The sequence below is a fragment of the Meles meles genome, chromosome 4, assembly GCF_922984935.1.
Source record: "Meles meles chromosome 4, mMelMel3.1 paternal haplotype, whole genome shotgun sequence".
In the NCBI taxonomy this organism is placed as follows: Eukaryota; Metazoa; Chordata; class Mammalia; order Carnivora; family Mustelidae; genus Meles; species Meles meles.
This window is the reverse complement of record NC_060069.1, coordinates 42,744,633-42,770,886: the sequence shown is the minus strand read 5'-3', so window position 1 is coordinate 42,770,886 and position 26,254 is coordinate 42,744,633. Positions and strand designations below refer to the sequence as shown.

General features: G+C 37.2%; 1 protein-coding gene across 1 annotated transcript in view; it reads left to right on the top strand.

The window, feature by feature from the left end:
* Positions 1 to 26,254, top strand: part of SNX4 (sorting nexin 4) — a 67,187-nt gene that overhangs the window by 18,858 nt on the left and 22,075 nt on the right. The window contains exons 3-8 of the mRNA XM_046003600.1: positions 2,006 to 2,141; positions 2,219 to 2,368; positions 3,196 to 3,243; positions 8,788 to 8,843; positions 13,406 to 13,478; positions 23,764 to 23,825. Coding sequence (XP_045859556.1) covers positions 2,006 to 2,141; positions 2,219 to 2,368; positions 3,196 to 3,243; positions 8,788 to 8,843; positions 13,406 to 13,478; positions 23,764 to 23,825 — 525 coding nt within the window. The remainder of the gene's footprint in view (positions 1 to 2,005; positions 2,142 to 2,218; positions 2,369 to 3,195; positions 3,244 to 8,787; positions 8,844 to 13,405; positions 13,479 to 23,763; positions 23,826 to 26,254) is intronic.

The following is a 26,254-nucleotide window of genomic DNA, read 5'->3' as shown; positions in this document are numbered from 1 at the left end:
TCAGGTCTTCTTTCCTTCTTTTTTTTAAAGATTTTTATTTATTTACTTGACAGAGAGAGAGAAAGGGAGAGAGAGTGTACGAGCAGGGGGAGCAGAGGGCAGAAGGAGAGGGAGAAACAGGCCTCTTGCTGAGCAGGAGCCCGATGCGGGGTTTGATCCCAGGACCCTGGGATCATGACCTGAGCCAAAGGCAGATGCCTGACTGACTGAGCCACCTGGGCTTAAGCAGACCTGCCCCTTAAGCAGGTCTACTAACAGCCTTGTAGGTGTACTTCTTATAGGCTATATTAATAATCTACATTAATCTTTTGATTGCAAGAAGTAGGTTCTGTTGGTAATGATTTTGAATAATTTGAAACTTGATATTAACCCAGATATTTTTTGAGCTAAAGTCTGAGAATCTGAATTGGAATAGTATTACTCATAGCTAATGTTTGGCTTAACTCTTTTTTTAATTTTTAAAATTTTTTATGTTATTTTAAGATTTTATTTATTTGTCAGAGAGAGCACAAGCAGGCAGAGTGGCAAGCAGAGGCAGAGAGAGAAGCAGGCTCATCACTGAGCAAGGAGCCTGATGTGGAACTCCATCTCAGATCCTGGGATCATGACCTTAGGCAAAGGCAGCTGCTTAACCACCTGAGCCACCCAGGCATCCCAGTGGGTTAACTCTTTAAGATGAAATATGATTTGATAATTTATGTTTTTGCCATGGGTGCCATTTGTACATTTGAATTTCCTGTTTTGTTTCTTTTTTACTTACATGCAATGATTAAATTTAGTGGCAGACCTAATATATAAATTATAAAAACACTGAACATCTATTGTGCTGAGCATGACCTGATATATATACTTTCTTAAAACTACCTTATTCCAAGACGGATTTAGCTTCTGTGCCTTTATGCCCTAGTATACACATGCACATTGTGGTGATATGTGCATTTCTTGGAGGGCCTGAAAGTTACTGTTAAGCAACCAGTTAGAAAGTAGGAAGGTCCCGATAATGTTTAGAAAACTAATGCTCTCTAAGAATGATTATGCTAGTAGAAATCTTTTTTTTTTTTTAAAGATTTTATTTACTTATTTGACAGACAGAGATCACAAGTAGGCAGAGAGGCAGGCAGAGAGAGAGGGGGAAGCAAGCTCCCCGCTGAGCAGAGAGCCCTATGTAGGGCTCGATCCCAGGACTCTGGGATCATGACCTGAGCTGAAGGCAGAGGTTTTAACCCACTGAGCCACCCAGGCGCCCCCAAACTAACTTCAAATATCCTTGGTGTGATTTTACCCAAACTTCTCCCCAACTATAAGTTGAACTTTTATATGGCATTGCTTGCAGCTCTCTATGTTAAAGATAAGACTAGAAATGAATTTTTACATCTTTTTTTTCCCGTACTCTTTCAGAGTTAACATTTTGCCTTTGAAGATATTTCATATATATATATGTATATATATTACATGGATGCATCTGATTCCGTTATAACTTTGAATCGAGGTCTTTGCGGTGTCTTGGTCTTTAGCGTGAATGTTGTTGTCTCATTGTGGCAGAAATGTAGTTAAAAATACTTTTTATTTAATGAAACAGCAGTTAAGCCAGATTTTACCCTATTGTAAAATCAATTACTATACATTAACTGAATTATATATTGTACATTGAGGCTTTTAGTATGTGCTTAAAATAATTATTTCTCTGGAGTTCAGATAGGTTTTCTGTAGCAGAAGGGAAAGTGGTTAGGAGTAAGGGCTTTGGAATCAGATAGATTTGAGTGCTTTATCTAGAGATCTTTGTAATTGTAGGAGCAGTAGCTACTTTCTCATCTATAGCATGGGGTTAATAATCTGTGCTTCACAGGCTGGTTAGGAGGATTAAAAAAGATACATGAAAAGTTCTTCACTGAGTGCCTGGTTCATAAGCATTTAGTAAATGGAGTCACAAGTCTGGGTGGAGGTTGTGTTCTTGAATTTTTATTTTAAAAAAAAGTAATAGAGGTCTTATTCTGTTCCTTTTCAGGTCAGTTGAACATACTGATGGTCAAAGTGTCCTAACAGACTCACTGTGGAGGCGGTATAGTGAATTTGAATTATTGAGAAACTACCTTTTAGTTTACTATCCCCATATTGTTGTGCCACCTCTACCAGAAAAAAGGGTAAGAAATGAAACAGCAGTGTAGTTCAGAAGTATAGAGTGCTGAGACTGTTCTTCATGACTGTTTTGTTTACCTAGGCAGAATTCGTTTGGCATAAACTCTCCGCTGACAACATGGACCCAGATTTTGTGGAAAGACGACGGATTGGCTTGGAAAACTTTCTCTTGAGAGTTGCCTCGCATCCCATCCTTTGTAGAGACAAAATCTTCTATTTGTTTTTAACACAGGTATTTTTCTTTTACTTATTAGTCTTTAAAAAAAGTTCATTTTTTTTTTCTTTTTAAACTATAGAATGCTTGGGCTTAGGTATCTCTTTGCAGCAGCTTTTACATTTAATGTACATTTAATCATGTTTTTTAAAATTTTAAAAAAATTTTTTTTGAAGTCTTTTTTTTTTTTAAGACTTTATTTATTTGACAGACAGAGGTCACAAGTAGGCAGAGAGAGAGGAGGAAGCAGGCTTCCTGCTGGGTAGAGAGCCCGATGCAGGGCTTGATCCCAGGACCCTGAGTTCATGACCTGAGCCGAAGGCAGAGGCTTTAACCCACTAAGCCACCCAGGCACCCCTATTTAATCATGTTTTTCAGTTCATTTTGATTTTCAAAATTATTAGGTTACATCACTCAGCTGACTTTTTAAATTTTTTTTATTTTTTTGTAAACATATAATGTATTATTAGCCCCAGGGGTACAGCTCTGTGAATTGCCAGGTTTACGCACTTCACAGCACTAACCATAGCACATACCCTCCCCAATTCAGCTGACATTTTTATACTTAAAGATACTAAAGACAGTACTTTCTGGCATCACTTAAATGATATCAAAGTTAGTCTTTAGTTTTTTGAAGCTCAGATTTATAAAATCTTGGGTCTGTCTTTTGGTAATCTTTTGGACTCTGGATTATATGCTTAATTTTGAAATGGATTCTTTTTTTGAACCTTTCTCCCATCTTCCCTGAAAGAAGAACAGAATAAGAGATACTTTATTTAATTTGGAGTATTCTTTATAGGTTGTTTTATTTTGCAATGATTTCTAAAATTAACTTTAATTTTTAGGAAGGTAACTGGAAGGAGACCGTGAATGAAACTGGGTTTCAACTGAAGGTAAGAATATTTGTATGAAATAGTTAAACAAGTTCCTTTACAATTCCTAGCACAATGCCATGCACTTAGTGGTTACTTGATACTTATTAAATGTGTGAATGTTGGAAAAAGACTTTGCTTCTATTATCATTAGGAGGGTTTTCAAAGAAGCACTGTGAATTCCCTTTGGATTTGAATAATTTTAGTTACTGATGAGTCTAGAGTGGGCATATTTATGAATTTCATTCTGTTGGGAAAGAACATTTTGAATCAGTAATTTAGACACAGGTCGTAGATTTTTCCCGCACTATGTGCATAGGCTTTGTATCTTGTTTTTTTTTTTTCCTTAACCCTCTCTGCCTTTACCACTGCCACTCACATTCTTGCCCACTAACTTGCTCTTTTTTATCAAATAGGAAAGACACTACTGAAGAATTGAGCTTGGCATTCCCAATCATAGCAGACTAAAAGATGAGACAAATGTCTTGCTTCTGTTTGCTGGGACATGGTGGTCAGTTTTGAGTGGGCACATGAGTCATTTTCAATTAGTGTCTGTTAGTGATACAGCTTTTCAGATTTAGCCATTATAATTTATCCTTGGGGATGAAATTATTGTCTAAAAACTGAAAAGCATGGTATGGTGTGAGGCCACCCTAACTCCTGTCTGCGCTCCCTCTTGGCTCCAAAAATAGTGTAAACACAGGTTGTTGGCAAATTTTCGAAAGTTTTTATCTCGTGTGTAAACTGAACAGGTAAGTAGAAAAATGTAATGTAAATTGATAGGACATAGAGAATGATGAACAAATCAAATGATAATTTAGTAACAAAATGCCAGTAGGTCTAGACAACAAGAACAAAACGTCCTTACAGTAGTTTTGAAAACACCTCTTAGAGATTTTTGTATTGGCACTTAGGTATTTGAAATTTAGCACAAAAAACTAGGAAGATAAAATTTGTGCATGGAAAATATAATCAAGTATCTAATTCTGTCATAACCTGATTCTAATGAATCATGAAAAAATTAGAATTTTCTTGGCTATACTTTGTTACCTTATGGCACTCAGAATATTGGAATTTTAATTTAGAGTTGAATTTGAGATAACTCAAAACTTTAAAAAAATGTTTTTATTTTGATAGATTTTCTGAGAACTAGTCTAAGATGTTAGGAGCTAATATTAAGAAAAAGAGAAAAGTAAAACAATTGTTTTGGTGACTTCTCTTCATGTAACAGTCACAGATTTAGTCATTAGTTTAGTAACTAGTTACCAGTTCTTTGTCTTTGAACCCAGTATTTGGCCATGACTTTGGTGACCTTGAGAAAGCCCTTGAATTTCTTCATCTATATAGACTGTGCTGTGTATTGAATGCATTGAATCTTCTGATAGGTGCTATTTAACAGTTAAAATATTTCTATTTGGGTTGCTTGATGGTAAAACCTCAGTTTCACTTTTCACTTTGAAAGGTAATACTTTATGCATGATATTAATAATTGGAAAAGTCAGACTTTAATGAAATGGAACAGAAATAAGAGTTTGGAAATCCTTGTGTCCTGCTATATTCTTGTTTTGTTGTGGCTGGTTCTTGTTTTAAGTCCTTTCATCAGTGAAATGGAATCTTTTTTAGACCATCTCACACGTATATACATGCGTACGTGCATATATGTAAGGTTCATGCACATACACGTTACCATCCCATATTACCTCTCCTTTTGGTTATAAATTATATGTAAAAATGGTTGGTAAAGGGAATATTGGAAACTATTCTGTGAAAATGAGATTGTTCTGAATCAGGCCAAATGTTTATATTTTATAAGAATATTTGATGTTATGGAGCATCTGGGTGGCTAAGTCAGTTAAGTGTCTGATTCTGGATCTCAGCTCAGGTCTTCATCTCAGGGTTGTAGGTTTAGGCCCTGCACTGGGCTCCATGCTGGGCTCCGTTCTGGGTGTGGAGCCTACTTCAAAAAAAAAGAGAGAGTATTTGACTTTGGCCCTTGGCTTTTGGATTGTCAATCAAATTGAAACGTCAGCTTACTTTAATTTTCATTATTTTTAATTTCCTTTTTTTTTGACTAAAGATTTTATTTATTTTAGAGAGAGAGAGAGAGCAGGGAAGGGGCAGAGGGAAAAGGAGAAGCAGATTCCTCGTGGACAGGAAGCCCAGCGTGGGGCTTTAGACCCTGAGACCATGACCTGAGCCAAAGGCAGATGCTTAACTGACTGAGCCACCCAGATGCCCCTGATTTTCCTTTTTTCACACATGTTTGTTTAATTTTAGTTTTGGCCTACTAGATTAATATTATCTTAAATCATTTTAGAGTAATTACTATACCGAGCAAGATAATTATATAATTATATATATGTATATATATATATATATATATATATATATATATATATATGTATATATATATATATAATTTCTTTTTTTTTAAATAAAGATTTTATTTATTTATTTGAGAAAGATAGAATAGTAGTGGGATAAAGGGAGATGGAAAGACTCTATAGCAGACTCTGCTGAGTGTGGAGCCCGATGCAGGGCTGAGTCTCATGACCCTGGGATTGTGACCTGAGGCGAAATCAAGAGTCCATTACTTAACTGACTGAGCTACTCAGGCACCACAAAAATCTAGTTTCTTTTTTATCACTGCTCTATTTAATATAAACATGAGCAGCAACTCTTTTCATCCCTGCTTTATATTGGCATTTTTTTGTCTTGAATATATATATAAATATTCATGTTAACCAATTTAGTGAAAGGAGAGCAAAGAGCTTATCTAGAGTAATGAACATATAAGCTAGTTACTTTAGTATAAAGTAGTACTCTTCTAACTCCTATTAGCTCAGTAAGTTACTTACAAGAAAGTGTCATCCATATACCCAAACCTTACATGAATTTACATTGACTCAGAGGAACCCAGAACCCTGTTTGTTCCTTGGAGTACAGACTGCTGGTGTCCCAGTCTGGATTTTTAAGATCCCTGCTAATCTGTGTATTACAGAGAAATGCCAAGAGAGCCATTGTGGTGATAAATGTCGGGGGTCTGCAGAGTGTCAGATGCTCTGCTTGGTGCTGTGGAAACAGTAACGGATGAGCAGGAAACCTTCATAAACTCCCATGTTCTTATGGAACTTATATTTTAGTAGTTGGAGACATTAAATTAACATATAAATAAGATACTTTAAAATAGTTGTAGATAATCTTTGTTAAAGAGTATGACAGCAGAGATTTTTTTTTCTAGAGATTATTTTGAGATAGATGACCGTAAAATTTATTGTCCAAATGGGGACACTTTCAAGAGTGAAAAGGGGCACTATTAATAATGAGTCTGGGACAGTAAGCATAAACCAGGACTGTCCTGGATAAATTGGGTCATATGGTTGAAGAGAGAACATTAGAGCTGAGACAGGAATAAGAAATGTGCAGTGGAGTCAAGCTGGGAGCCATGGAAGAGGAACGTGAGAGAGGCCCAAGCTGGGGGTGGTGGGTAGTTAGGCAACATTTGGGGGAAGAGAAGAATCAGAAAGTGAAGTAACCCAGGGGAAGACAAGATCCAGGACATGTAAGGTAAAATATGGAATAGGAACTGGGAGAGGGGAGGAAGTGGGGACTAAAGGGGAACATGGGAAGTAAGGTAGGAACTTGGGGCTGGAGAATGGTTGGGTTATTTTTCATTCAGTGTGTTTGTCTTGTGCAGGCTTTGTGAGGCCCTGGGGGTACAGCAGAGAGCACAGGAGATGAAGTATTGTTGGGGCTGTCATTGTGCAGGTCCCAGGGGCACTGTGTGCAACGTACTTTTTTTTTTTTAATTTTTAATTTCTAATTTTTTTATAAACATATAATGCATTTTTATCCCCAGGGCGCAACGTGCTTTTTAAAATGACTCTTATATTCTAGTGGACAGTTGAGACAAGTGAACAACTAATGATTCCAAGTTGTGTTGTTTTAAAGGAGATAAAAGAAGATGGTTTGAAACAGTGATGGGTAGGGGGCTTCTTTAGATATTTAATGGGGATTCTGAAAGAGAGTTGGTAAGCTGTGTGGTTTGAAGTAGTCCAGGTGCTTTTTACGAGATCTGGCTTTGGGGACATTTTAGGCAACTTCTGAAATCTTGTAGAATCTTGTGAAATGGTGAGCATATTGAGTTGGGTGTTCTCATGGAACTGACCTGACCGGTTGTTGGGTAAGCAAAGTTTAGGGTGGTGATATTTAACATTCTATATGACTTCTAAATTGGTAAATTGTTGATATTAAAAGTAAAAAATAAATTGGTGTTCTTAAAAATTTGAGATTCCAGGAAAAGTACAAATGAAAATATCCTTCTTTCCTCATAGTTTTAATGTAATTTCATCCTCATTTAAAGAATCATGTTCGTATGTAAATATAGAGTCTTCAACACTTTGGTGTTTAGTTATTTTAATTAATTAGAAGAACAGAAGGGCATGATATATGCCTTAAATTAATAGGTACATATATGTAAGGACTTCCACATGCCCTAGCTTGTTTGCCCCTAAGAAGTGAGAAAGGTCTGGAATTGGTGAAATACTGATTTTAGAAATAAGAGGATCCCCAGAAATCAGTGATAAATTAAGTATCTATAGATACTCCTGATAGCTTTTTGAATTTCTTGTAGTCTGAAGTTCTAAGAGAGGCTTAGTTTGTGGAGTAACAAATTTGTTGCATTTGTTTTTTATTTTCTAAGCCAAGTAATTTGGGGAGCCCTAGAATTGTTTTTGTCTTGTTTTAGTAATTTGGGAGTATATGTAATTGTTGGTTGGAAATTGGAGTAATGTAAAATTTTCAAACTGATTGCGAGTTTCCAGCTACATTATAAAATTAATTTTTGATTGAGCCACCTCTTTTGGATTCTATAGTTTCTATGCCTGGTCAGAAAAGTAATTCAGTGGTTTTTTTTTTTCTTTTCTTTTCTCTCCTTTCATTTTCCTTTTCCTCTTCTTTCCTTTTCCTTTTCTTTTTCTCTTCTCTTCTTTCTTTTGTGAGAACTTAGATAGGATTTGGATGTATTAAGTGTACATTTTATAGAATTCAGTTATTACTGTATTTTAGTGTACAGTATTTAGTTCAGGTATTTCCATATTTCTTTTTTAAGATACCGATCATGACGGTGAAAAAACCAGTGTGTATTTGGTTTGGATTCCATCTGGGAACTACCTGCAATGATGCATGTGCTTTAGAGCAGTAGTTTTACTTAGTTTATCATTGCTGTTCTTGATTTAGAGAAAGGTAAACTACTTTTCTCTCATGACCTTTTCTGACATGTGATAATGCAGAGCTATATATATATATCTGTTAGTGTGTTGATGTTTGTAATTGTTTTACTTTGATACCATTGAATGCCATGTATTCAACTTAATTTATTGAAACATTGTTTTTGTAGTGTTTTCAAAAATAACCACTAAGCCTTTTTCTTAGATATATTTAATGTGTTTGACACAAATGATATGAAGAAAACTGTACTAGAGCATCTTCTAAAGGAAAAGTAAAACTGTTTGGATTTATAACCTGAAATGTAATTGTATTAAGTGAACAAATTATTTTTTCCAGGCAGACTCCAGGTTAAAAGCGCTTAATGCAACATTCAGAGTGAAAAACCCAGACAAGTAAGGTTTTGTTTTAATAACAATTACAGTGTTGTTTTGAATGATTTAATTTTTCATTTCTGAATGTATGCAGTTTATTTGCTAACTATTTTAAAAAGTAATTTACATTTAGTGAAATCCTCTTACAGTCTTAAACTGATTTTGAGATTTGGTAACTTAATTAGGTTTAAGGTTGCAAGTAACTAAGGTTTTAGAAAATTAAACCACTGCCTTTTTTCTAGAAGGATTTATGAAAATGTTGACGATATCAGAAAATTAAGAGATATAATTTTAATTTCATATGAAGTAGTTTTTCTTAATGACTTTGCTTGTCAAATATGTACAAAGTTCAAGATAAGATTATTATGTTACATATATATTTAATAATAAACTACTTTGTCTACCAAGAAAACTTGATAAATGTATACTAGTATAATAATTTCATAGAGATGTATTTGTATGACAGCTGCTTGGCTTCATTAACATCAGTTTGTGTTTTGAGACCATTTCTATAATAAAGGAAGCCTGTGCATTCAGAAAAAATTTCCTTAGGATGGGCCTTAGGCCTTTCTCAATATTTTGGTTTTACTCATTCTCTGAATTGGGTAGATAATTTAGGCTCCTCATCATATGGACTTTTACCTGGTCTTTGATTCAGCTAAATTTTTTAGTTAGAAGGGTGCTCAGGCAGATGAGGCTTTTCCATTTTTGGCTACAAAGTTCATGAGGTGTGTTAGAATTTCTCTAGTTAGGCCCTCAGCATTAATTTCTTTGTGGTGTAAATTCTTACCAAATGCCAGGTTTGCATAGTCTGATAACGAATTTGCCTGACGTTATAAATCATAACACATTAGCATAATGCCTTTAGCTTTTAATATAAATTTTGAATATAAAAATATAAATAAATATTTAAAGTTTTGGTAATCAGGAAATTGTGATGGTAACCACTGAGGGTTTTTTAAATTTTTTATTTTATTTTACCTTATTTTTTTAAAGATTTTATTTATTTGACAGAGAGATACAATGAGAGCGGGAACACAAGCAGGGGGAGTGGGAGAGGAAGAAACAGGCTCTACAAACGAGCAGAGAGCCTGATACAGGGCTCAATCCCAGGACCCTAGGATCGTGACCTGAGCCAGAGGCAGCCACTTAAAGACTGAGCTGCCCAGGTGCCCTTAGGGATTTTTTTAAACAGACTTATTTATTTATTTATTTTAAAAACATTTATTTATTTGGGAAAGGGAGAGTGAGAGCATGAGCATGGGCATGATAGGGGCAGAGGGAGAGGACAAGGGAGAAGCAGGCTCCCCGCTGAGCAGGGAGCCTGATGTGGGACTGCATCCCAGGACCCTGAGATCATGATCTGTGCCAAAGTCAGATGCTTAGTCAACTGAGCCACTCAGGTGTCACTTAATTGACTTTTTAGAGGAGTTTTAGTTTTACAGAAAAATTGAATGGATAGCACGGAGGTCCCATATTTCCCCTCTGCCCGCACACATGCACATTCAACCCCAGTGCTAACGTCCCCCACCAGAATGGTACATTTGTTACAGTTGATGAATCTCTTTTGACCACACTGTTATCACCCAAAGACATTACGTTAGGATTCACTCTTGACAAATTTATAATGACATTTATTCATCATTATCATATCATACAAAGTATTTGCACTGTCATGGGTCATCTGGCTGGCTCAGCCTATGGAGCACATGACTGTTAGTCTCAGGGTCATGAGTTCAAGCCCCACGTTGGGCATGGAGCATACTTAAAATTAAAATAAATAAATAAAAACAAAAATAAACAACAAAAACCCCAAAGTATTTTAAAAATCCTCTGTGGTCTACCTATTTATCCCTCCATCCCAACCCCTGGCAACCAGTGATTTCCATAGTTTTGCCGTATCTGGAATGTCATATATAGTATATAGCCTTCTCACATTGGCTTTTTTCACTTAGTAATATGCATTTAAGATTCCACTGAGGTTTCATTATGAGGGTTATAATGACATGCATGGTATATAAGAGATGTTCTCTATGTAAAGAACTAAAATTTTAAGTCAGTCTCCAAAAAAAGCTTTGAGGAACCTAGTAAGCTAGTTTTATGACTTTGATGGGCGTACATTCATTTGAGGAGCAGTAGATGAGACTGTATTTTAATTATTTTAGTATTTTGTCAGTTGAATGTTTTTCAGCTTAAGAGTTTATCAATTGAATGTTGCCTTCCCTTTCCTGACCTAACCAGGTTTCTGGATTGTAAAATTTTATTTAATATTATATATAGAATTTTAAGTTTGATATGACCAACAACATAACCAAGGCAGTTTTTTGCTTCTGTTCTTATAATGTGTAATTAATATATAATTAGTAATAGAATTTGTTTGCCTTAAGTTCTAGATAAGAGGATTGTCTATATCATTCATTGTCCTTTTTTTTTTTTAAGTTTTATTTCTTTATTTTTAAGTAATCTCTACACCAAACATGGGATCTCATGACCCGAGGGTCAAGAGTCAGATGTTCCTCCAACTGAGCCAACCAGGCACCCCTATATCATTCATTGTTAAACCAGTCTTCATGTAGAGAGTCTCTGTTCTAGCTATATCATATATTATATGTATTTTATATACTGGGTCTGGGTGGTCCAATATATAATTATTATTCATACTATTACTAAAATAGTTTATATCACTAAAATACTTTTATTCTGTCCTTTCTTAAAATGTAGAAAACAGGTGTTAGAGGGATTACCAAAATGATACTAGCTTCACGCATGTTTATGTTTCTTCAGACTGGGGCACCTGCCTGGCTTAGTCAGAAGAGCATGTGACGCTTGATCTTGTGGTCATGATTTGGAGCTCACATTCAGTGTAGAGATTACTAAAAAAAAAAAATAATAAACTTAAATAAAATATGTTTCTTCAAACTAGACTGTTAAAGAGCAGTTTAGAAATGGGCTTTTAGTCTTCTACTTTTTGTGGCAATATTTTAGAGTATTTGGGCAATATTTAGGAGGTACACCAAGAGGTTAGTTAGTAGAATGAATGGGGTGAAAGAGAGAGGCAGAAAATACAGATGGCACCCAGGTTTCAGTCTGTAGAGTGTGAGGGAATACAGGGAAGAGAGATTTGGGAGGGATAGGGGAAGATAAATTGAGTTTTGGGTATGTAAGCAAGTACAAATGTCTGCTAGTCAGTTGGTGTTATAGATCTGGTGGTTAGAAGAGATATTTGGGCAGGAGGTAGAAGTTTGGAATTCAGTAGCATGTACATTATAATTGTGAAGCTTTGTGAATGATAAGTCACATAGAGTGTGTAGATTGAAAGATTGATTATTAAGATGGCTGAGGACCCAGGGTGGGACCCTAAGGAGTACCAGCACTTTGGGGGCGTTTTCCATAGTGTAATCTGAAGATTAGTAGCCTCTGAATCCTGTGGGTTGGGCTTGTTAAACATTCAAGCTTCCTGAGTCCCACTAGGGCCTCCGTGCACAGTTTGCTTATTCACACCCCTTTCCTACTGAGAAGCCCTTGGTAGTGTTTCTAACAAACACTTTAGGGGTTCTTTGCACACTAAAGTTGGAGGTGTAACAGGTGGGTGAAAGAAATGTGAACTGCCAAAGAGACTTCAGGCATAACCAGAGAGTACAAGGAAAATCATGAGAAAATAAAACCGATAGCAAGGGAGCAAATTTTTGAGGAGGGTGAGGGTAGCTGTTACATTGTCAAAAGGACCAAGAAAGATGAGGCCTAAAGGATATCGTTGGGTTTTAGCAACATGAGAATAATTAGTGAGTTTGTCATGAGTATTTCTCTCCTCGGGTGCTGGAGGCAAAACTAGATTGCAGTGGGCTGCGCAGTGAATGGGAGGTGGTTGTCACTTGAGAGAATGCCTTGTCAAAGTGTGCCTGTGAGAGGCCTGGGTATGAGAGGGTGTTGAGAGTTGGGTGTGTTGTCAAGGGAGTGTGTGTATGTATTTAAATATAGGAGAGTTAGTTGGTATGCTAATGAGAAGGAGCTTATAGAGAGTGGAAGTTAGAAAATAGGAATCTGGGGTATAGCTGGGGTAGAATATAGAGTATTGATGGGAGGAAGGATCCTCGGGGGAAGGAAGAAATAATAGAGGTAGATGTGTTTGCTGGCGGGAGATCCTACTAATGGCTGTTTAATGTGTGAAGCTTGGTTGGAGAGCGACAGGTGGTGGTATCAGAAGTTTCATATCTTTATGCAGAATGGTAGTCACTAGATTAGGGAAACAAAGATTACTGAATAGCATAAAGACTGAGGTTAGAGACCATGAGTTTAGCACCATAAATTTTTTCAAGTGATTTTTCAGATAATTTTTTCTCTATCTCAGTTTCACAGTAAAAATTATGAAGTATGACATCTTTAAAAATATCAAAAGGAGAAAAAATATCAAAAGAAAATATGGTTGTTTTAGAGTTTTTTGAAATTGTATTGCTGTGTACATAAAGCCAGCATATGGTCAAATAGAATGAGTTTCGTTGTTCTCAGGAACTCCTGTTTTGTCTTTCAGTTTTTGACTTGTTTTCATGAGAAAAAAATGATGTTTTATTTATTTCCTGTTTCAGGAGATTTACTGAACTAAAACACTACAGTGATGAACTACAGTCTGTCATCTCACATCTTCTTCGAGTTAGAGCCGTAAGTGGTCCCCAAGAGTTTTTCAACACACATTTGTAAGGAAGTGCTTCTCACCTAATCATGTTTTTAGATAATGGATGGTATTTATGATGAATAGCTGATTTTTGCTTTCAGATTTGGCCAGTTTATCATCTAAATTGCATTTTTAAGAAAATGTGAAATGTTTTATGCCATAAACAACTTGAAGGTTTTTAGCCTGTTGTTTTCTCTGTAGTTTGTGTATGGTTGTTTGACTATCTTGTCGAAGGCCTACCGTTTCAGTGTTGGAATATAATTAAGTAAGTGTGGGAGTTTAGATCTACACGTAATGATATCGTTATACTTTCAAGGTTATTTTTTTCTTTAATAGTGAAATAGTTTATATATGTTAGGCCATCCTGTGCTTGTGCTCGTAAATTCTCCTGTATAAACTTATTTGGGGTAGTGGTCTGCCATGACAAAATAAATTAGAAATGGAGGGACAATCACTGAATTTAACCATGTGGTTGGCCTGTGGTAGACAGGGAATCCTTAGAACTTGCCTGTGCTAAAGACTTAGAAAGGGGCACCTGGGTGGCTTAGTTGGTTAAGCATCTGCCTTTGGCTCGGGTCATGATCCTGGAGTCCCGGATCAAGCCCCAAATTGAGCCCTGCATCGGCTTCCTGCTCAGTGGGGAGTCGGCTTCTCCCTTTACCTCTGTTCTGCCCCAGCTTATGTTCTTTCTCTCTAATAAATAAGATAAATAAGAAAAAGATTTTATTTATTTATTAGACAGAGAGAGAGAGAGATAGGCAAGTAGGCAGAGAGGCAGGCAGAGAGAGAGGGGGAAGCAGGCTACCTATTGAGCAGAGAGCCCAAGGCAGGACTTGATCCCAGGACCCTGAGATCATGACCTGAGCCAAAGGCAGAGGCTTAAACCACTGAGCCACCCAGGCGCCCCAATAAATAAAATCTTAAAAAAAAAAAAAGACTTTGAAAGATACTGGGATACCAGGTCTCGGATCACAACTTACACTGATTGGAAACCTCTTAAAATGCATTATATGGGGGGGCGCCTGGGTGGCTCAGTGGGTTAAAGCCTCTGTCTTCAGCTCAGGTCATGATCCCAGGGTCCTGGGATCGAGCCCCGCATCTGGCTCTCTGCTCAGCAGGGAGCCTGCTTCCTCCTCTCTCTGCCTGCCTCTCTGCCTACTTGTGATCTCTGTCTGTCAAATAAATAAATAAAATCTTTAAAAAAAAAAAATGCATTATATGGGATTTGCTTTAATGAGATCATCTACCGGTGAGGAGTGGAAAGTGGGGGCAGTTTTAGATGAAACTAGATTGGCCATATAATAATTGTTGAAGATAGTGTTGGGAAGTGGAAGTATGTTCTGCTGTTCTCTACTTTTTATATGTTTGAAGATTTCTATGATAAAAAGTATAAAAAAATAAGGGAAAAAATCCTTTTGAATATATTGGCCCAGTCTCCTATTTAACCATTTAGAATACCATTAGATTCCCTAAATAAATTATGAGATACTTTCTAATAAAAGTAAAAGGACCTATGAGAATTCTTAGGCTAGAGTCAACATCTGGGTATTGGGAAACTATGGATTGATAAGGTCATTAGACAATAGTTCTTGTGGAAAGTTGGGGGTCGGGGGGTCAGAAACTGCCCAGAATACTGGAAGAATAATTCATACAGCTTTATCTTTTATACTAGAAACCTTGGAGAATCATTTTAAGTTAGAAGTCTGGCTGGTTGTGAAAGCTATATCCTTTTTAAAGGCCTTCAACCAAAGGGAAGGGTGGGGAACACTGGAGAAAGCCTCATTTTAGCGGGAAGGTTAACAGTTCTGGGAGTTTGATTAGGCAGAGGTACATTACTGTGCACTCACATGACTAACCCCAGGTATTGAAAGTCTCTCAAACAGCCTTTCAGACCTAGAAGACAAAGCAGAAAAATCAGCTAGAATCTGATTTATGAGAAATCTCTGAGAGGAGTGGTGAATTGAACAGAGTGTAACAGCTAAACACTCAGAAAAGCTGTGAAGTATAGGTAATAAATTTAAGTGAACCTGAAGGAGGGAGACATGATTATCATTGTCATTGCTGTGAGACTGTTAATTTAGCTGAAGGAAGGTACACATATGTGATTGCTTTCATAAAACTGTAAGAAAATTGTCACAGGGCAAGATAAACCATAGTGATTATATCTTGTTTTCTGCTGAAAGTATATTTTTAAATGTGATTAATATTAAATAACCTTTAAAGATTATGGTGAAATTTAGCCATATCAAACTTCTTTTTGCCCTAGGACTTTATTTGTTCTTCCTCATGCCCATATCACTTTTCTCACATGCCCCCTTTTAAGAACCTCTCTCTTTTTTTTTTTCTTTAAAGATTTTATTTATTTATTTGACAGGTAGAGATCACAAGTAGGCAGAGAAGCAGGCAGAGAGAGAGGGGGAGGCAGGCTCCCTGCTGAGCAGAGAGCCTGATGCGGGGCTTGATCCCAAGACCCTGGGATCATGACCTGAGCCGAAGGCAGAGGCTTTAACCCACTGAGCCACCCAGGCGCCCCTTAAGAACCTCTCTTGACCTATTCTTTTTTGTCATTCATTTCTCACCTCAAATGCCTCCCTCTGAGAAATCTTTCCTGGGCATCTTACATAAAATATGATGCAGTTTTCTATCATTTTCTGTCATACTCTGTCATTGTTATTGTCTATATTAACACTATCAGACATTGTGTTCTGTTTTAATTTGTTAATTTTCTCCCCTACTAGTATATGGGAGCTCCACAAAGAGCAGCTTTATTTTCTCACTGCTAAATCCCTGGAATCATGTCCAATTCCTAGTATATACTCACTATATATATAATTCATTGAAGGAATGAACAAATGAATGTATATGCTGACATTTTTATGTTTAAGAAAGATCTGAAAAAGTAGAGAAATTGTTTCTTTTATTTTAAATTCCAGTATAGTTAACCTATAGTGTTATATTAGTTTCAGGTGTACAGTATAGTAATTCAGCAATTCATACATCACCCAGTGCTCATCACAGCAAATGTGCTCCTTAATCCCCATCTCCTGTTTCACCCATCCCCCACTTACCTCCCCTCTGGTAACCATCAGTTTGTTCTCTGTAGTTAAAATAAATTGATTCTTGTGGCACGTGGGTGGCTCAGTGGGTTAAAGCCTCTGCCTTCTGCTCAGGTCATGATCTCAGGGTCCTGGGATTGAGCCCAACATTGGGCTCTCTGCTCAGTTGGGAGCCTGCTTCCCCCTCTCTCTCTGCCTGCCTCTCTGCCTACTTGTGATTCCTGTCTGTCAAATAAACAAATAAAATAAAAAAAAAAAGAGATAAACTGCTTCTTGAATTTAATTATAACCAACCAGGAGAACTGGTCAGTAATGTATATGTGAAAAGAACCTTTGAAGAAAACAACCTTTTCATCAAAGAGTTTGTAATACATAAGTAAGAGAATTCTGGGTATAGATATTTATCCCAAGCTTCTTGTTTGTGTGTTTTTGCTCAAGATTCTATTTACTTATTTATTAGAGAGAGAGTGCACACACACGTCAGGGGTGGGGAGGAGCAAAGAGAGAAGCAGATTCCCCTCTGAGCAGGGAGCCCGACTCGGTACTCAATCCCAGAACCCTGGGACTATGACCTGAGCTGAAGGCAGATGTTTAAGCAGTTGAGCCACCCAGGCATCCGAGATTTTATTTAAAATATATATATCTATAAATCGGGGCACCTGGGTGGCATAGTTGGTTGAGTGTCCAACTCTTAGTTTCAGCTCAGGTCATTATATCGTGGTTGTGGGATCGAGCCCCAAGTGGGCTTTCTGCTCAGTGTGGAGACTGCTTCAGATTCTAGGGGGGTGGGGTTATGGACATTGGGGAGGGTTATGTGCTATGGTGAGTGTTGTGATGTGTGTAAACCTGGCAATTCACAGACCTGTACCCCTGGGGATAAAAATACATAATATGTTTATAAAAAAATAAATAAATTAAAAAAATTTTAAAAACTCACATAATTTTATTAAAAAATTATTTAAGTTTTTTTTTTTTAAGATTTTTTGTGTTTATATGTCAGAGAGAGAGAGCACAAGCAGGGGGAGTGGCAGGCAGAGAAAGAAGCAGGCTTTCCGCAGAGCATGGAGCCCGATGTGGGACTCGACCCTGAGCCAAAGGCAGATGCTTAACCAACTGACCTAGGCCTCCCTAAGATTTTATTTTTAAGTAGTCTTTGTACCCAGTGTGGGGCTGAAATTTACAACCTTGAGATCAAGAGCTGAATGCTCTATAGACTAAGTCAGCAAGGCACCTCATCCTAAACTTTATGAAAAAGGCTTCAGAAACTTTATGACATTGAAGATAGCTTGAGCTCTTGAAAGGCAGCATTTGATCTGTGAGTCAAATTGAAATTCTGAGTGAGTGAATGAAGAAATGCTAGTGAACAATAGGATGCTTGCCTTTTTTTTTTTTTTTAAGATTTTATTTATTTAAATGACAGGCAGTGAGAGAGGGAATGCAGCAGGGGGAGTGGGAGAGGGAGAAGCATTCTCCCCACTGAGCATGGAACCTGATGTGTAGGGCTCGATCCCCAGGACCCTGGGATCATGACCTGAGCCAAAGGCAGACGCTTAATGACTGAGCCACCCAGGCGCCCCTGTAGTATACTTTCTGATTAGCTAAAATTTTTATTATTCTGAAGTTGGGAAAAAGGCTGTTTAATCATGGACAGTAACAGAAAAGTAAAAATGAAAGGTTTAAGCCCTAACGCAGACAGAAGCCTACAGACAACACAAAAAGCACCACAGGGAGGGCCTTTTTGTAACGTTGAGAATATCAAGAGAAGAAGGCTTAAGTGCTATTTGAGACAGATGATGAATTCTTTTATTTATTTATTTTATTTATTTATATTTTATTTATATTTATTTATTTCATTTGATTTTTGTTTTTTGAGACAGAGGATGAATTCCAAACAGATGAAGGGAAAATAGATTTATTTGACTATCTTTTCTGTCAAGAATAAGGTAAAAAATAAGTTTTAGATTGGTTAAAGAGTTAAATATTTAAGAGATCAAAACAGAACAACCCTAAAGAGTGGGTGGCCTTAGGGGCGCCTGGGTGGCTCAGTGGTTTAAAACCTCTGCCTTCGGCTCAGGTCATGATCTCAGGGTCCTGGGATTGAGCCCTGCATCGGGTTCTCTGCTCAGCAGGGACCCTGCTTCCTCCTCTTTCTCTGCCTGCCTCTCTGCCTACTTGTGCTCTCTGTCTGTCAAATAAATAAATAAAATCTTAAAAAGAGTGGGTGGCCTCGGACAGAGAGGAGCTGGCTTTGGACAGTGTCTCTGCCATTTATTGGGTCCTTCAGACAAATCTAGTAACCTTTCAGGGTTTGTTTCTTTGCTAGAAATTGGGAATATCTGCCTGGCATGTAGTAGGTACTGAATAAATATTTTTTTATATGAAGGTGTCTTATTCATAGAATTATGAGACTCAGATGAAATAATTTGTGTCTTGTAAATAATGACAGAATGATAATACTGATTGCTAACATTCACCACTGTGTGTCAGCCAGAGCTCAAGCATATTATAATACTCTTACCACGTTCCCACAATAGCCCTTTAAAGATAGGTACTGTTACTGTCCCCATTTTGTAGATTAGGAACAGAGGCAAAGGAAAGTAACTCAATGAAATTAAATAATTTGATACCACACTATAATAGATGTGTGGAGTGAAAATTTCTACTTTCTTTTTTAAAGATTATATTTATTTATTTGATAGAGAGAGAGACACAGCAAGAGAGGGAACACAAGTGGGGGAGTGGGAGAGGGAGAAGCAGGCTTCCCACCGAGCAGGGAGCCTGATGTGGGGGCTCAATCCCAGGACTCTGGGATCATGACCTGAGCTGAAGGCCACCACTTAACGGCTGAACTACCCAGATTCCCCCCGAATTTCCACTTTTGTCTGACTCTAGAGCCCATGCTCTTAATTACCTATAAATGGCATATTGACAGAGGACATAAATTCAGGTAGACTGAGCAAGAAGAGAACTGGCTTTCATTGAGTCATCCTCCTTATTGCCAGGACCCTTACAAATGTCATCTTATTTAATCCTCACAAAGCTATATGATGGTCATTTCCACATTTCTAGAAGAAAGGTGTAATAAACAAGGGTTGGTTTGGTTTACTAAATCTCCAAAGTTAAACCCTAAAGTAAGGAGCTGGAATTTGAACTCATTCGTTTGACTATAAATCCTGTATTTCCTCTGTAGTATATGCTGCCTATTTAGGGGAAAATCACATTTAAAAGTGAGGGGGCGTTAACTTCACAAATACTGTGAAAATGCACCTTATAATTATTAAGATACTCCTTGACATTTGTCGTCCTAAGGATGGTACTGTCTAGTGTTTGTGAGCTGTTTAGTGGTGGTGGCAGTATAAAGAACTATGTGCAGCTTGTTTGGGAACCATTGTGGCAGTAAGTAACAAGAGTTTACGCTCATCATCTTTGAGTCCTTAGGAAATAGGTCAAAAGAAAAGAAAAGCTATGTGTATCTAGGATCATCCAAAGAATGTCCTGAAACTGTCCATTTTAACATTTAACCAGCTACTACTTCAGTGTGGACAGAAAAGGCATTCTTATTGCTCCCAATGATGCTGAGCTGGGTAGAATGATTGGATGAGTCTGTCACATTTCTTCTGCTGTCATAGAATTTGCTAGGTGTCACTCTTTCCCTGTCAGTTAATCAGATGATCAGTTTTCAAAAAAGAAAGACTTGTCAACAGAAAAATTGGCAGTCTGGCTTTTCCCTGTCACCAATGACCCATGAATTAATTTGGTTTTAGGTTTTCATCATTCGTGTTCTATTTTTCTGCCCTTTTTGCTTTTCCTTTTCTCTAGAAATGATAATTTTTGTTATAGTTTTTCTTTGTTTCATCTTCTTTCTCACTGCCTGATTATCTAGGTACAAGTCATTTCATGTTTAAGTTGGCTGGATCCGTTTGTTTCCATGAATAGCTGGTACCGGAAACACTGGTCTCGTAACAACTGCTGTGTGTGTGTAGTCTAGTTCATGGGTAGGTTGTTCCTTATGTGGTTGCTCACCTTTTTGGTATAGGAAGACTCTTACCTCTTTTGGGCATGCTATGTGGGCCAAATTATTTTTCAGAGTTCTAAATATGATAGAAGATCCTTTTGTACCAGCTTCCAGGAGTGATATACTTTAAAGAAATAAACGTTTAATCCTTAGGATTTACAAACTTTTTTTTTTTTTTAAAGATTTTATTTATTAGAGAGAGAAAGAGTATGAGCATGAGTAAGGGGAAGGGTAGAAGGAGAGGGAAGCAGACTTCCTGCTGAGCAGGGAGCCCAGCGAGGGGCTCAATCCGAGGACCCTGAGATCATGACCTGAACCAAAGGCAGAGGCTTAATTGACTGAGCTACCCAGGCGCCTCCAAACTTTGTCTTTGAACATTTATTTTGGATCTGCATTTTGTACTTAAGTTGCTTGTAGTTTCTGTTCTTACATGGTTAATAAGTGCTCTCCCTCTCTTCCATACTTAATATCTTAGTGCGTGATAAAATGCTCAGCTTTCCAGAAGAGGTTTGATCTTTAAAGTACAAAGATCTAAGAGAGTTAGTGGTCTAGAATGGCATTTTGCCAGTTCTTTATGATGTTTTCTAGTGCAAACCATATCTCTCTTGAATAGTCATGATTCATGTATGGTGTTAAAGGTCCAGAAAGTCCTGCGTGAAAGAAAAGTGTTAAATTTTGGGATGCCTGGGTGGCTCAGTTGGTTGGACAACTACCTTTGGCTCAGGTCATGATACTGGAGTCCGTCCCAAGGATCGAGTCCTGTGGTTGGGGGAAGGGGTCTGCTCCCTCTGACCATTCCTCCCTCAAGCTTGCTCTCTATCAAATAAATAAAATCTTTTTTTAAAAAAAAAAAGTGTTAAATTTTATTATCTCAATGTTTCCCAAACTTACTTGATGATGGAACAACTTAAAAAAAAAAAGCAAATAGCCTTTGATACTGTCTGTAGGACTCAAAAAATAATTGGGAAATAACATCCTTAGAGAAATTAGTTGAGAGGTCTGGGGACAACTGTGGAATGTTTCAAGCAGAATGAATTCTATGAATTTTGTCCCGAGTCTAGTGCAGGGTTGGGCAGACTTTTACGGAAGGCCAGATAGTAAATATTTTCAGCCTTTTGGGCCATATGATCCCTGTCAGATTCTTCAGCTGTGCTTGAAAGCAGCCATAGACCATGCTGACATGAATGCTCTAATAAGGCTTTACAGAAACAAGCTGCAGTCCTGTGGGGTGCTGCTCCCTAGTCTCATGGGTATGCGTTCCTTCAAGCCAAGCCAAGGAGAGATGGAAAACATTTTATGTTCCTCTTAGACCTGCTCCAAGTATTTGTAATTCTGGCTCCTTCACTTTAAGCTGAGGTATTGAAAGGGTTAGGATTTGTTGTATGGTTAAAGCCTAATTCCTCAGATTATTCACATTTGAGTAAGAAATTAGGGACATAATTTATCCTAGGGTTTACATTTAGAAACTGTGTACCAAGAATTTTTTTGTATCCCAGGAATTTTTTTTTTAGGGTTTAGGGTTTTATGTGGGATTACTTTTTGGCCTACAGTTCATGTCCATAACACTTTGGAGGAGAGTTTGTGGTGTTTTGTCTTTTGTAAAATTTGTGTGACTAGCTAAGCAGTATATATTTCATCTCGATCTAAATTATAATTCTATTTTTATTAAAATATCTAACATGTTGGTTAGAAAGAGTTACCATGATAAAGTAGCATTGAAGTATGTTGCATGTATTTAGCATTTGTGTATAAAACTGTTAATAAAATTGAAAATATTTATTTTTCCCCCAATAAATGCCAGTTTGAGGACTTTATCATAAGGAAACAATTGATATTTAGAAAAAACTTTACTCTCAGAGATGTTTATTAAAACATTATGTATAACACTAAAAAACTTAGGGGTAGCTAAATATCCAACAAGGAGTGCTTTTGTATTTTATACGCTGCTACATGGAATTTTATGCAACTATTTAAAGTGGTATTTATTAAAAGTAATAGTGGCCTGCTGGATAAAAATATTATAACTTTTTTTTTTTAAAGCTCTTTTTTTTTTTTTAAAGATTTTATTTATTTATTTGACAGACAGAGATCACAAGTAGATAGAGAGGCAGGCAGAGAGAGAGAGAGAGAGAGAGAGAGGGAGGGAAGCAGGCTCCCTGCTGAGCAGAGAGCCCGATGCGGGACTCCATCCCAGGACCCTGAGATCATGACCTGAGCCGAAGGCAGCGGCTTAACCCACTGAGCCAACCAGGCGCCCCAAAATATTATAACTTTTAAAAAAAATTTATTTATTTGAGTGAGAGAGAGCGTGAGAGGGGAGAGCATCAGAGGGAGAACAGGTTCCCTGTTGAGCGGGGAGCCTGATAAGGGAGTTGCTCATGGGACTGCGCAATCATGACCTGAGCTGAAGGCAGTTGCTTAACCAACTGAGCTATCCAGGCATCCCTATCACTTTTAATGTAGGAAATTTTTAAACAATAATGAAAACATGTTTATATATGTTCTTTATTTTTATGTGCATGTGTACATATATGTATACACACATATAAATATATATACATATATACATACATATATATATACACATATATATACATAAAAGCAGTTACATAAATATGATGGGAGCAGTATATCCCCCCCCCATAATGAGACTGGGAAATTAAAGTTTTTCTTTTTCATGTTTTCCTTTTTTTTTTTTTTTTAAATATTTTATTTATTTATTTGACAGACAGAGATCACAAGTAGATAGAGAGGCAGGCAGAGAGAGAGAGGGAAGCAGGATCTCCGCTGAGCAGAGAGCCCGATGCGGGACTCGATCCCAGGACCCTGAGATCATGACCTGAGCCGAAGGCAGCGGCTTAACCCACTGAGCCACCCAGGCCAAGTTTATTATACTAAGCATTTTTTTAAATGAGGATAACATTTCTCTCTCTCTCTTTTTTTTTTTTTTAAGATTTTTATTTATTCATTTGACAGCGAGAGAGAGAGATCACAGGTAGGCAGAGACAGAGGGAAGCAGGCTCCCCGCCGAGCAGAGAGCCCGACGTGGGACTCGATCCCAGGACCCTGAGATCATGACCCGAACCGAAGGCAGCGGCCCAACCCACTGAGCCACCCAGGCGCCCCCATTTCTCTTTTTTTAAAGAGTAAACTGTGTATAGCTTTGATCTAATATTAATTTCTTTTAAAAATTTGTTCCAGAGAGTAGCAGATCGACTATATGGTGTATATAAAGTACATGGGAATTATGGACGAGTTTTCAGGTGAGCATTATATAAGCTTCTAAAATAATTGATTAGCTCTAATTAGCTTTTTGCCTGACAACTGTAATTCCTGAACATTTATGGGTCTGAAATGTAGAAGTTTAGTTTTCATTTATTTTTTATATTATGGCGTAATTAGTTAATGTTTTATTCAAGTGTACTTAACATCCAGTGTTATATTAGTTTCAGGTGTACAATGTAATGATTGAACAATTCTCTGCATTTCTCAGTGCTCATCAAGATAAGTGTACTCTTACATCCCCTTCACCTATTTCACCCATTTCCCAACCCCGCCGCATGTCCTCCACCCCCTTGGTAACTACCAATTTGCTTTCAGTATTTAAGAGCCAGAGGGTTTTTTTGTCTGTCTCTTTTTTTTGTTGCTGTGTTTCCTAAATTCCACATATGAGTGAAGTCATACGGAGTTTGTTTTCCTGCCTGACTTACTGCACTTAATGTTATACTCTCTAGGTCCATTCATGTTGTTGCAAATGGCAAGATTGCATTCTTTTTTATGGTACACACACAATGGATAAAGAAGATGTGAGCTAGGTATATATAAGTATAAATATACATAAATATATAAATACATATCTAGCTCACATCTTTATCTGTTCACCTACGTATGGACGCTTGGGTTGATTCCATATCTTAGCTATTATACATAATGTTGCAACATACGTAGGGGTGCATGTATCTTTCCAAATTTTTTTTTCTACGGGTAATTTTTTTTCTATGGTTTTTGTTTTCTATGGGTAAAGAAAATCTGGGTGAATTCCTAGTAGTAGAATTACTGGATCATATGGTAATACTGTTTTTAATTTTTTGAGGAACCTTCATACTGTTTTCCAGAGTGGTTGTACCAGTTTGCATTCCCACTGACAGTGCAGGAGGATTCCTTTTTCTCCACATCCTCATCAACACTTGTTACCTCTTGTCATTTTGACTCTAGCGATTTTGACAGATGTGATACCTCATTATGGTTTTGATTTGCATTTCCCTGGTGATTAGTGATCTTGAAAATCTTTTCATGTGTCTGTTGTCTGCCTGTATGTCTTCTTTAGAAAAAATGTCTATGTAGGTCTTCTGCCTATTTTTAATTGGATTATTTGTGGGGTTTTGCTGTTGGTTTGTACAGGTTCTTTATGTTTTGGATATTAACACTTTATCAGATACATCATTTGCAAATATCTTTTCTCATTCAGTAGGTTGTGTTTTCATTTTGTTGATTGTTTCCTCACTGTACAGAAGCTTTTTATTTTGGCTTTTGTTTATCTTATCTGAGGAGACATATCTAGAAAAATGTTTCCTTTGGCTGATGTCAAAGAGGTTACTGCCTATGTTTCCTTTCAAGAGTTATGATTTCAGGTCTCACTTTTCCGACTTTAATTCATTTTGAGTTTATTTTTGGGGTGCAAAAAAGTGGTCCAGTTTCACTGTTTTGCATGTAGCTGCCCAGTTTTTTGTTGAAGAGATTTGTTGAAGAAACTCTCTGTTGAAGAGATTCCATTTTAATTTTTTTTTAAGATTTTTATTTATTTATTTGACAGAGATGACAAGTAAGCAGAGAGGCAGGCAGAGGCGGGGGGAAGAGGGTCCCCACTGAGCAGAGAGCCTGATGTGGGGATCGATCCCAGAACCCTGAGATCATGAGCTGAACCGAAGGCAGAGGCTTAACCCACTGAGCCACCCAGGTGCCCCTCCATTGTATATTCTTGCCTCCTTTATTGTAAATTGACCACATAGGTGTATGTTTATATCTGGGCTTCTATTCTGTTCCATTTATGTATCTGTTTTTGTGCCAGTACCATATTGTTTTGATTACTGCAGCTTTGTAGTATTTCTTGAAATCTGGTATTGTGATACCTCCAGCTTTGTTCTTTCTTAAGGTTGCTTTGACTGTTTGGTGTCTTCTGTGGTTCCTCACAGATTTTAGGATTATTTGTTCTAGTTCCATGAAAACTGCTGTTTGGTATTTTGATAGGGATTGCATTTAAATCTCTATATTGCTCTGGATAGTGTGACACAAGTTTTAACAATATTGGTTCTTTGAGTCCATGAATATGGAATGTCTTTTTATTTGTGTTCTCTTCAATTTCTTTCATCAGTTTTTATAGTTTTCAGAGATGACAGGTCTTTCACCTCTTTAGTATTTTTATTTTTAGTGTAGTTATAAGTGGTTCTTAATTTTTCTTTCTGCTGCATAATCAGTGTACAGAAATGTAGTAGTTTTCTGTATATCAATTTTGTGTCCTGCAACTTTACTGAATTCTTTATTGGTTCTAGTAGTTTTATCGTGGAATCTTTAGGGTTTTCTGTATCTAGTATCATGTCATTTGCAAATAGTGAAATATTTTCTTCTTCCTTACCAATTCGGATGACTTGTATTTCTTTTTCTTGTCTGCTTGCTGTGGCTAGGACTTGAGTCC